Here is a 12,358-nt window from a genome sequence, read left to right on the forward strand (position 1 = left end):
TTGCTTATATAGCTTATGCAGCATTTGAAATACTTCCTTAAACTGTGTCTGGCAGTGTTTCTGCCTCAGAAATATATATTATTTTATACTGTACATAACAAGACTTGAAGTTGGTAATTTTCAGGTTATGTTACATAAAATAAATTGACTTTGCAGACATATTTATTTTAAAATGAAGTTCAAAAGTTGCAGTTTGCAGTTTTATAAAATAGTTTAATGCAAGTTTGCCTGGGATAAAGTTAAAACTGAAATCTTAGGTAGTCAGTCTCAATACAGAAAAAAGGCTCTTGGTATATTGAAAGTGTGTATTTCCAGATCTATAAATTAATAGTCACATGAACAGTGAAATGAATTGAATTATAATATAAATTAAAAGTTTCTAACTAAAAAGATTGGAGAAATTTAAGAAGACTTGAGAACCAACAAGTTCAAATGCAAGACAATGATAGAACAGTGATACTGGAGTAATTTCTTATAGTTTGTTCATTTGAATTATAAAGGTTATAAAATTAATTTTACACTTAGGTAATTCATGGCATTTTATTCTAGGGTTAATTATGGTGTTGTCTTTTATATATCATAGATTATGCTGAAGTTGAAACACGAGTTGAAGCATTAAGGAAACTACTTCTGGATAAATTGCTTGAGACACCATCAACATTACATGACCAAAAACGCTATATAAGGTGACCCTTTTGATTATTTTTTCTTTATATATGTTCTTTGTATAGGCAGAAACATTTCCTTGATAATAATTTTATTATATGAGAAAACATCCTTACTAAAGAAGAAATTAGATAGTCTGTATATTTTGTATCCAGGGTACTTTTCTGCAAACAGAAAGGCTCCTTTTATTAGTACCACAAAAGAACCAAAAGCCAGCACAAGCTCTCCATTTCAAAGAAGAGGATGAGTTGGGCAATTTTAGCTTTTTTTTCTTGTCATTCTCATACTATAGCACCACTTCATACCTTGCTTTCAAGGGTCACCCAATACTATAAGCAGCTTTTATTTTATTCATTTCTGAAGACTCTGAGCAGCTTCTAGAGGCTGTGGGTACTTCATTATAGCATAGGATTTTATTTTCTATGCATGTAGGGTATGGTTTACTGTCTTGTATAAAACAGAAATATCATTTTCCATTTTTAATAATTTAAATGAATTTGGGGAAAATTGTTTCTGAAAATGTGTTAAATTCTGAATGAAAATATACTGAAGATTTGAGAACTTGTTTCACTGATATAATGCATTTATTTAATATGAATCAGATTGGTGTCACTGTTCATTCTATGGAAGTATAGGGCATTTGAATAGTATTCTGTACTTCAATTAGTTATTCAGTGTATCTATTGGTATGGGGAGTTGAAAGAGACGTACTGGTCTTTATCCTGTTGTTGAAAAGGCTCATGAAGTATGTATTTCTGCATTAATCTATATCTCATTGTCATTAAATTGTATACTTCTTTATGTTGGGCAATCCAAATTCCAAGGAAACATCCAAGAGCCAATAATGAGTTTGGAAGAGGAGATAATATTTTAAACTCTGCAGCAGAAGTGGGGCTTTGTATGTGGTTTGGACTATAAGACCTTCTGAAACACTTTTGTGTATACCTCATCCCATACATCCTTGAAATCTCTTCATTTTTTATATAGCGGACAGCTCAGAATATACACTTTCATGTTGTCCTTCTCAAAATACATACAGGTAGTCCTTGCTTAAAGACCAGGTTCAAAGTTATGACGGCCTCAGAAAAAGAGCTTTACAACCTGTACTGGCAGTTACAACTGTCACAAACTGTTGTGTACACACCACCCCCGCAGTCACGTGATCACAGTTTGCAACCTTTTAATAAAAGTTGTTAAGCGAATTACAGCAAAAAAGTCCATTAGAGAAGCTGGATCCACTTAATGACCACATGATTCGCTGAACTACCGCAATGATTCACTTAACGGCCATCGTAAAAATGGTCGTAAAATCAGGTCTGGTCATGTGCTCACTCACTTAATGACCACTCCACTTAACGACCAATTTTCTGGTCCCTATTGTGGTTGTTAAGTGAGGACTACCTGTATTATAAGGAACATAATAGAAACCAGTGCTGGTTTATTTGAAATTCATCCCCTATATAAATTACAAAATCTGTAGAACACTAAGTGACCTTTTGTACCGTCAAACTCCTTGCCTAAAAAAAGCTGTTTCTTCACTTTTCAAAGCTATATGGACTAACATTATTGTGGTGCACATTGTCCAAATTGAGCATTCTTCCCTTTTAAAAATCTAAATCACAAAATTTTATAGTTCAAATTAATTTTGTATTTGGCACGATTCCCTGGGATTTGAAAGAGATGGTTGACCTAACTGCAATTACATACCGGACAGATACCTGTGCCTGACCTGATTTCAAAACTATACTACTTTGCTCAGTAGTATAGTTTGAATCTCGGTTTCTGGCATCTCCAGAAAATTAAAATTAACGGAACCACTGCAGGTTAGAATAAGAACTGAGTAGATGGCCAAATAGTTTGATCTGGTATAAGGCAGATTCTGTTGCGGCTGTTTCAGATAAGGTGCCTGAAGGATTAAACCAAATAAAAACAAGACTAAAAATAAACAAATGAGTAGATCCGCACAACATTTCCCTGAAAGTTCTTAAACAGGTCAAATGTGAATTTGATCTTTGAAGAAAAATTTGTTGCTAAGATTAATTTCCGTACCAGGACAGTGGAAAGTAGACAGTTAAACACCTTTAGAAAGGCTGTAGAGCATTCAGGAAATTGCAAACAATTTAACCTGTTGTCTGTTCTGAATCAATCGTGGAAAGGATTATTGAAAACAATAACAAGCATTTAGAAGTGTTACTGAGGTGCTGAACTGATATGCAGTCTGCAAAGGTAAGTCCTGTCTCACTCAACTTTTAGGTGTCAGCAAGTAAAAGAAAGCCAATAGCTATTTAATTCTTGGACTCTTAAAAAAGCTCTTGAAAAAGGTGCCTCACTAAGCTCAGTAATCATAAAATATTTGATTGATAACTGACTGCAGACAAGAAACAGGAAGTTGGAATAAAATTCACATAATTGAGTCAGATCAGAAGTTTGGTTCCCCCCAAATTGGAACAAGTGCTTTCTTAGCTTGTTCATAAGTTATCTGGAATTGGGATGAGTTGTGAGTTTGCTGAGAGTAATTCAGATTGATGAAGTACAAAGCAGCTGCAAAAAAGATTTACCCCTGTACAACGTTATAACAGATGGAGTTCAAAGTCAGAATTCCAAAGTGACTACTAGCCTACTAGCACAAAAACAGTATTTTTATCTGCATATTAACTGATATGTCTGGAGAAAAAATTTGACAGCATGGTAAATCAGTGAAAATATTAACCCAGTATGGAGAAATCTGAAAGAGAAGAAAATAGTATCTGTTTCTGTATACAGTCTTGTACCAATCTAGTGCAAACACTACCTACAGTTATGGTTGTTGTATTTGAAAAGGCACATTTGGAACTGTGAAGAGGCTGAAGCAGTTTCCCTCCAAAGCAAGGAGTAGTCTTTTTCTCCCATTGCAAAAATGGTAGCTCTGACAAATGATGAGAGCTGACAGGTGAGACTTGCACATTCCAGAAATGGCTGCCATAATGGACATGGCTAGTCAAAAAATGTGCAATTATTAGAAGTCAAACTGGTGTGTGGTTGCTTCCCTTCAACCAATTTAATGCCCTAGACAAAAGGGCTATTTTAGATTATTTCCAGAATTTTTTCAGGTTACTTTTTAAATTTCTGGCAGATGGTCACATTTTCAAGTTAAGCAAAATTATGTAGCCATCCACAATATTTATTTTATAAGACTACCCCTGGGCTTCATTTATATGTGCCCAGATGTAGCCTTATAACATTATAAAATGTTATAAAATAAATATTTCATAGTCAAACTTGGGAATAAAAATTTTGTGGGCATCTGAATCTTTGCACTGTTTCAGCTTTCCATTTATTTATTTGTTTTTAATTAAAAGAATCTAAAAAATTAAAATCTTGTGAAAGTATTGGTTCCAAAATTATGATTATGTGTGTGAAGGTTGAAGGAAGAAAGAAAAGACAATAGAGAACGTGAATTAACCAGGTCAAAGAAATTTCTGGAATATTCTTGAAACCCAATAGCTATGGGTTATTGCTAGAGACTAGAGCAATAAGCATTTGCCCATGAAGTCAATAGGCAATGAGCCTGACTCAATGGCACCTAGCATAAGAGCATACACTGGACATAGTGGGTAGAAAGAAATTTGCTTACTTTTTCTTTAGAATTTTGAGTGATCCAGAGAAAAGTATTGACAGAAATTCACATAACCAATGACACAATTTGCAGATTTTATTTCCATACTCTCAGTCATGGTTACTAGTTTATGTGATAGGGAAGGGGGGGGGTATTAGTTTTGATGTCTGTGTACACCTCCAATATAGGAAACAACAATAAGAGATGCCTTCATGACTTGTTTGTAATTTCCCAATAGCATCTGCTTAAGGTTTAAATAAACTTTGTTTATTGTGCTCCAAAGCTTGTTTAAAGTTCCTCTTGCACATCTTATGTGTTGCTTAGAAAAATACTACCTTATCAAGAAGGCAAAATCAGCATAGGTTCCTGGTCTAAACTGAGGACTTGCTTCTGTAAGATGTAGGATTTAACATGGGGAGAGGTTATAATTCAGTTACATCAAAATTTGAAGGAACTTTGAAAAACTGGAATAATTTAATGAAATCCAACTTTAAAAAAAGGAGGGGGACTAATGGCGTTTACCTAATTTATATATAATATCAATCATGTGGAACTGCAAAAGCTTCTTTAGTAAGGATCACAGTAATACTGAGGATTCATGTATTGGCTTCTCATTCCCAGTGGCTGGGAACACTGGGAATGAGACAACACAGAATGAGACAAATGGTGCCATCTCTTGTAGCTCCTAATTTGAGGAGCTCACTTACATCAGATCCAATTGTAGTTGTTAAGGAGCAGCATTCATGCATTCTATCACCACATTTAATATATATGGAATGACCTCATATATGACTGTGTGCAAAGTTGTCTGAACCATACAGTTCTTTCACTAAAGAGGTGACAGACCACTTATTTGGCCTTCCTAATGTTCAGAATGAGCTAATTAAGAGGAAGTATGCTTATTTTTCCATCAAAGAATATAATTTGCTCAGGTAAGCATCTGAATGAGGGTGCTACATGTAGCTTTCTCTCCAGTGTCATCTCATGACAATGGATAATAGGTAAATGTTCTGTTGACAAGCCCTTCTAACAGCTCAATGAACTGGAGCTGATCCGAGAGCTTGAGAATGGTTTGGGGGCTTCTCCATCTTTATAAAGTATTACAGAAGTGAAGAGGTTCTGAGGCAAAGCAGACAGTAGGTTCAGCTGAATACCAAGCTACTCTGTACTGTTTAATGGCATATGTTATAACTGCCTCTATTTCCCTCTTTAAAGGATAGATACATCACTTTGTATTGCCTTTTTAGCTTTCTATTGAAAGGACAAAATCTTGAATACATGCCAATGTTGAATGAACATAGGCTGGTTTAACTATATTAAATAATGCCAAATCCTTCAAACCACATAGAATGAAGGGGACTTAATGAGGCTTAAAATGATTAATTTGGTTTTGGTATGTTACCAGGATATAAGTCACATGAGTCCCTCCCATGTTAAAACATTACTGTGCATTTGTAATAGGGGTTGTCATTAGTTTAGGTCCCACTGGCTGCTCTGATGAACATTGTAAACACAGCATGTAATATTAAGAGACCCATAATAAACACAGCAACCATGCAGGTCTGGGTCTGATTAGTGCCTGGGTGGAAGCATGCTCCAGAACTCCGTCTGCATCAACTTCCATGTCATGGAAAAAAGGCAGGGTATAAATTTAATAAACAACTGCAGTAGGATAAGGAAGTAAAAACTACTTTACCCTTGGAAAACAGTGTACTGATACACTTGCCAATATAATCGTGTTGAAACAGTTTCCATGTCACAGAGGAAAGATATATCTAATTTAACTTTTAAAAAAAAACAGCTTCATGAAACGATAGGGCTTTGTGTTCATAGCTACAAAGATGCTGTCTGCTTTCGGGTGCTATTTTTTAAATGTGACCCTGACAAACACTGGCTAATGCAGGTCACGCAACTCACATTTCAACTGTTTCCCTAGCCATATGCAGCTCTAAATGCAGAAACTTGTTTCTAAACGCAGTCAGATCAAATATTCAGACATAAGAAATTTCATCAAATGTCATGAAGAAACAACTTCATTTTTTTTTTTTTTTTTTTGGTGTCCCTCTAATCAGGGGCAGAAGGAGGAAAGAACAACGAAGTTCCTAATATATTAGGGAGAAATCTCAGTAAAACTTAGGTCACAGGTCTTGTCCATTAAAAAAAAAAATCTCTTTCTGCTTTTTATCCACCCCTACCTCCAATGTATGAAAATAATGAAATAGAAGCAGATTAAGTAGGTTTATACAAGTTCATATTAAGAAGTCAGAATGTGAAATATATGGGTTTAAAATAGTGCAATATAGCAAAATCAAATAAATGAACAAAGCCAATTATATTTGCACCATAAGATACATAAGAAAATTAAAATGTTCTCATTTTTAAAATCCAGATTATTTGGGTAGCAATTATGAAAGCATATGCCAATGAATTCTGATCAGTTCCAACTGCCTATGTACCCTATTTTTGACATATAGAAGCTAAATAGGACAGTTTTCAAAATGACTCAAGGGCTCAAAACAGGGCCTAGCTTTGAAAAAATATTCATAGAATTTCACTGTCATTATGTATCAGCTTATGTATGTTATAATTAGAACATGAAAACCCAGATAAAGTGCTGGAAACATATTTAAATAAGTGCTGATACTAATAGTTTCCAAATAATAACCACGTTAATCTGTTGCAGCAAAAGAAGTAAAGGACCTTATAGCCCTTTAAAAGGTCAGCAAATGTATTAAGGCTTGAAGTTTTATGGGCTACAAGCTGAACTCATTAAGGGTTGACCTGAACTACATGTTGATAGATGCATGTTATTTAGATACAACACTGAAATTTAGGACAATTCAGGACAGAAACTGGAAACAATGACTACAATGTTCACACAAAGTAATTCTTTATGTTGCACAAATATTCTAACATTGATAGCACAACTTTAATATGATTACAAATATTTATCATATTTATCATCCTGAAAGTTAATTAACTTATTAATGTCAAGCACTGTTTTGGGAATGATTGCTATTAATAATGTAATGTCTATACTTTCTATCATTCTCTTGCTCCACGTTCCCTACTTCTGTTGTCTCTGACCATATTTTTTACACACACAGATACTCCACTTGTGAATAATATTTTGTGAATCTGCTTTGGGATCCTTTGCACCAAGAAACAGTTTCCAACTAACACATTTTGTGGGAAAAGGTGCTACCAGATTCCTTCTGATTTTTGGCTATAATAGAAAAACACAACTGTGTTCGTATAATGTAAATTCAAGTATCTCTTAAACAGGCTTGACTTGAAATGACTTCATGGGCACATCCATGCAGTTTACTTGACAGTGGTTTGCCATTATCTTCTTCAAGACATTTCTTTCAACTTCCCAGTCTAATCTACAGTATAGCCTTGGGATTTTCTGGTGCTCTCCCACATACTGGAAAAATCTGATCCCGATCAGCTTTTTCATCCCTGCTTAGTTAAGTTAACTAGGGGCTTCTATTTAATGGAGATTAATATAAAATACTGGTAATAAATAAAATCTTATGCCATACTTAGTCTTTAGAGTCCTCTTTTTATTGGAGTAGTGTTTCTAAAAGCAATTTTATACTGAATTTCCAAGAAGTAGGTTCAATTGAATTTAGTGGAAGAGTAATGAAGCACATAGAGGAAAAGCCTGCTATGTTGCATTCCAAACCTCCTTTCTTCAAAATTACAATTTTACAGATACCTTTCTGACCTCCATGCAGAAGGAGATCCAGCTTGGCAATGCATTGGTGCACAGCATAAATGGATTCTGCAGCTTATGCATAACTGTAAAGAGAGCTACATTAAAGAACAAAAAGGTAATTGTATTTCTGTTTAGGGAATTATCTGAACTTATGATGCAACATTTCTCTTTATTTAATGTAATTTTTTAAAAAAACATGTAACATTTTAATCAAGGTTTTCATTTAAACTGAACTTTACAATTTTATTCTGTGTCTCCTTGCAACCTGGTACATCTTAGACTCCAATTTAACATTGCAACCTTAATCTGTCTATATACTACTAAAATTCTCATTGCATTTATCCGTTTGTCTGTATCCTCAAGTTAGCCCAAATGGTGCATTATACCACACCAATTTTTGAATCAAAGTACCTAAGCTCCGCTAGCTTAAAGAATGCGTTAAAAATCCATGACCAGTTACTCCTGTGGAATTGAAATTTCCATGATGTTCAGACCAGTTTTATTCTCAAAGTTGTGGCCATTGCAGCATCCCTGCAGTCACATGATCGTGATTTCCGACGCTCTCTGTCAGCTTCCCACAAGCAAGGTCATTGGGGAAGCCGGCAAGAAGTTAGAAGTCGCTCCCACTCCCACTGCTTTTTTGCCCATCACTGGTCATTCTGTTTATCTGTTTAGGTAAGTAAATATTGACTTATTGAAGTTCGTTTGCCACTACAATTATTTTTATGTTTATGATATATACTCTTCTTAGATGATCACAGGACTGTCCAGCATTGGGGTAAAAAAAAAAATGGTCAGCCTAAAATTTAATGTTCATTCTGGTCACATCTGCAGACTGTACTACTTTTCCCTCAAAGGATGACCCAACGGGTCACAGGGTTGTCTAGTTATTTATAGAATTAAGCTCATTGAAAGCTAGATTTACTACTAGAAGAAGGGAATCAGATCTCTCTGTATGAGAAGCAGGCTGAGAATTTTTCCACTGCTGTTTGTCTGTCTTCTGCTGAAAAAGACAAGCAATGGTAAAGAGATTGTGTGCAGCAGTTGCTTCTTTTGTGTTCATCCTCAGGCTTCAGTTTTTAAATACTGTTGGAAGAAAATGAGTCTGACCTATTCTTCCAGTGTATGTGAAGTGTGTCATTTTGATAATAGAGTTGCTTAATGAAGAATGTATCTTCATTGAAGTAGGTTTACCAAAGTGTCTAAAATGATACTGTGAACAATTGTGTAATAATGAAAGCAGAATCTGACTTTGATTTCATATCTTGGTAAGTCAGCGTGTATTATCTGGGTCTTTTTTTTTTTCCTGGCATGCAGGAGAGAGTCCAAACTAAGGAACACACTCCATCTGGAGTTGTGTTTGGACCCTCCTGCTTCAATGTTCAGCAAATCTGTCAAGATGCATTTATTTGCCAGACTTTTGATTGATCAATGATGTTATGGCTCAATTTATTGTTAGTTTAAATAGATCATTTTAATTGTTTATGTTTATTATGCTTATTATGTTTGTTTTTTGTTCTTATATTTTGTTAGCCTCCCTAAGTATTTGCCAGAGTGTAATGGTGAGGTATTAAATAAATTGACAACCTGTGATTACAATATCAGTCTAATATATAAAAGGGTGAGAATTGAGTGTACAGGTATATTGTTTGTGGGTGAAAAAAACCTCATTAACAATTACAGTAATCAGGATGGCTTTACACTCCATTAAGCCATCATGTGATTTGATTCCAGCTTAATGGATTTATAAAGCCATCCACTAGGGTTTGTACATAGTTTCTTTCCTGGAATAAATTTGCACATATATTATGCTAAGTCAAGAAACAAACTGGATTACGATCACCACAGGAGTACTATAGGTCAGAATTCCCCATGCTGATAAATGTGATAAAACTATGTTTTCCAGTTTGGGAAGAATTTTAGTATGATGTGGCTGCTTGGTCTGTAATTTCTGCTCTTTTCACTTTCTCCTGGCCTTAGAAGAAGCAAAAAGATCTTCAAACTAGCATTTCCTGATTTGTATATTTCTACAAACATGCAGGTAGGAGGGCTGTATAATTTAGATACACAGTTGATGAGGATATTTGTTAAGAAAACTTGAATTAATCCTAGATATGATTAAGAAAATCATAGTTCCTATACAATATTTCTAAGAAGTATTTCATACTTCTTTTTTAAGAGGAAGACAGGTTTTCAATTCTTCTAGTAAAAAAAAAAAAAAAGCTTTACGTTAAATTACCAGTAGCTATGCCTAAGGGCTAAGTAGCCAGAATGCTGTATGCCTTACCTTTTCTTGTCTTATGCAACATTTATATTCACATGCAATGTATGATATATTTTTGTTTGATCAGGTAAACCAATATGGCCTGTATCAAAGAAGCTTTTAAAATTTGTTATCCTAGAGCTAGTTCTTCTATGTTGTCTTTGTATAGTGTACATCTGGAGGAAGGCCTCTTGCAGCTGTGAGCTATTTCATGTCTAACCCATGTCCCCCATTCCTAATAAGAATATTCTTTTAATACCTAATGACAAGAAAAGCCTTGGCATGGTATTGAAAAGTAAAACGTTAATCATTGAAATCCTTGACAAAGCTGGTAAATCTTCATGAATTTAGCATAATTTTAATGACTCTTGAGATGATAATTTCTTTCTTTTGGTCCCTATTTAAAACAATATGAACCTGGCCATGACTGCATTTATGTAAATTTGTGCACTATGGATCTTAAATGCATAATAAAGGGAAAGATAGGCAAACTCCTGTACATCTTAACTGGGAATTTTGCCTTGAAACCTGTGGAGAAAAAGCTTTAAATGAATCCAGTTCCAACTACTATGAATGTCAAGCAATATTAAGACTAGCATTCAGAAACATGCTGTGTAGCTTCATATGTTAAATGTGATAAATGGTTCCATTTCAAAATTGGTGAAGTTTGCTCATCCACTGGCATCATACAAACATAAAATTATACACTCACTACATTTTACTTACATAAATGCACTTGGCAGTAATTGCAGTTGGGTTCAGAATATTTGCTCATCTGTTGCAGGTTGGAAACTCCAGCAGGAAATTAATGCACTGAGCAGCTAGATCCTATTCTCTAATCCAACTTTGACCAACCTTGTATCATTTGGTCCCAAAATATTTGGAGGGTGTCAGGTTGGGGAAGGGTGTTGTGGACCCCACCTCTTCCACTATCTTTGAAAAGCAAAGCCAAAGAATTGGCTTCCTTTACGTCATCTAAAATGGCATTTTCCCCCTGGCAGTTTAAAGGCTCCCAATGAGATCTAAATGAATAAATAAGAGGTTTGGTTTGGCATTGTACCATTCACTTAAAGCATTAAGAGAAGCAGCTCAGAAACAAGATAAATATTAAGAATAGGCTTTATTTCTACATTTCATGAAAAATCTCATAAACTTTAAAAATAAAAACCTCCTTTATCACTACAGATTTGGGTTGATCCAAATTTAGTCGTATTTAGCATAGACTGCTTGAATCAGAGGGATTTAAGTTAAGGTTGACTTAATTTTGGGGTGGGAGGGTTTCCGGTGATTTAACTGAATCTGGATCAATACAGTTTGTTCAGTATAAAATTTCATTTGTATTTTAAATATATGTTTAATTTTTTTTAAACGAAACTACAGTAGTAATAGCAGCAAGCAGCTTAATAAACCTAAGTAGCCCTTTTAGTATACATCTTGAATAAATATTCTATAAATGTTCTACTTTAGGTTTTAAATGTTGCAGAAACATAGGGAATGAACCAGCATTTTAAAATGTATTATTCCTTCAGATTAATTTTAACTTCCTGAATTTCTCGCTTCTGAAAATTGAGTCTTCAGTTTGAAAGGAATCCTATCCTACTTTTGTTGGTATAGGCTTTAGGCCCTGCCTGTTTGGTCAACAAGCAACAGTGGGTGGTCAGGCTGCAGCATGGGACAAGAGCCTGCTGTGCACAGGAGAAAACATTCAGAGGTGTTTAAGGGCAGTAAGGAAGTCTGCCACCCTTTAGAGAATCCAGCAGCTACAGATCAGGCTTTTTTCTTTGTATTGTATTGTACCCTTTGTGAATGCTCATGATATGGTGCACAAAAAGCAAATGCTGTAACTTCTCCTATAACTTTATTATGTTGTAATGCATTTTTAAAATAAATTTTCCATACAAATCATAGAGCTCCATTACATAGCAGTACAAACATTGCAATGGCATTTTCTTTTTATCTGATGGATTTTCCCTCATTTAAATGTACTGCATATTCAAACCAAACTATCAGGTAATGGAAACAAAATGCAATAACTATGTTCAATGAAGGGCAAATAGTATCTCTTGATATTAAACCTTATTCATCAGCTCTCCTCAACCATTTTAAACTATCT

General features: G+C 34.7%; 1 protein-coding gene across 2 annotated transcripts in view; it reads left to right on the forward strand.

The window, feature by feature from the left end:
• EXOC2 (exocyst complex component 2) overlaps positions 1–12,358 on the forward strand; it is a 97,028-nt gene that overhangs the window by 30,277 nt on the left and 54,393 nt on the right. For both annotated transcript variants that reach the window (XM_007423857.3, XM_007423858.4), the window contains exons 10-11: positions 584–686; positions 7,979–8,097. In XM_007423857.3, the coding sequence (XP_007423919.1) occupies positions 584–686; positions 7,979–8,097 (222 nt within the window). The remainder of the gene's footprint in view (positions 1–583; positions 687–7,978; positions 8,098–12,358) is intronic.

The sequence above is a fragment of the Python bivittatus genome, unplaced genomic scaffold (genome assembly GCF_059951505.1).
Source record: "Python bivittatus isolate LINGU-HERP-01145 unplaced genomic scaffold, Pbiv_v1 ctg000840_np1212, whole genome shotgun sequence".
Lineage (NCBI taxonomy): Eukaryota > Metazoa > Chordata > Lepidosauria > Squamata > Pythonidae > Python > Python bivittatus.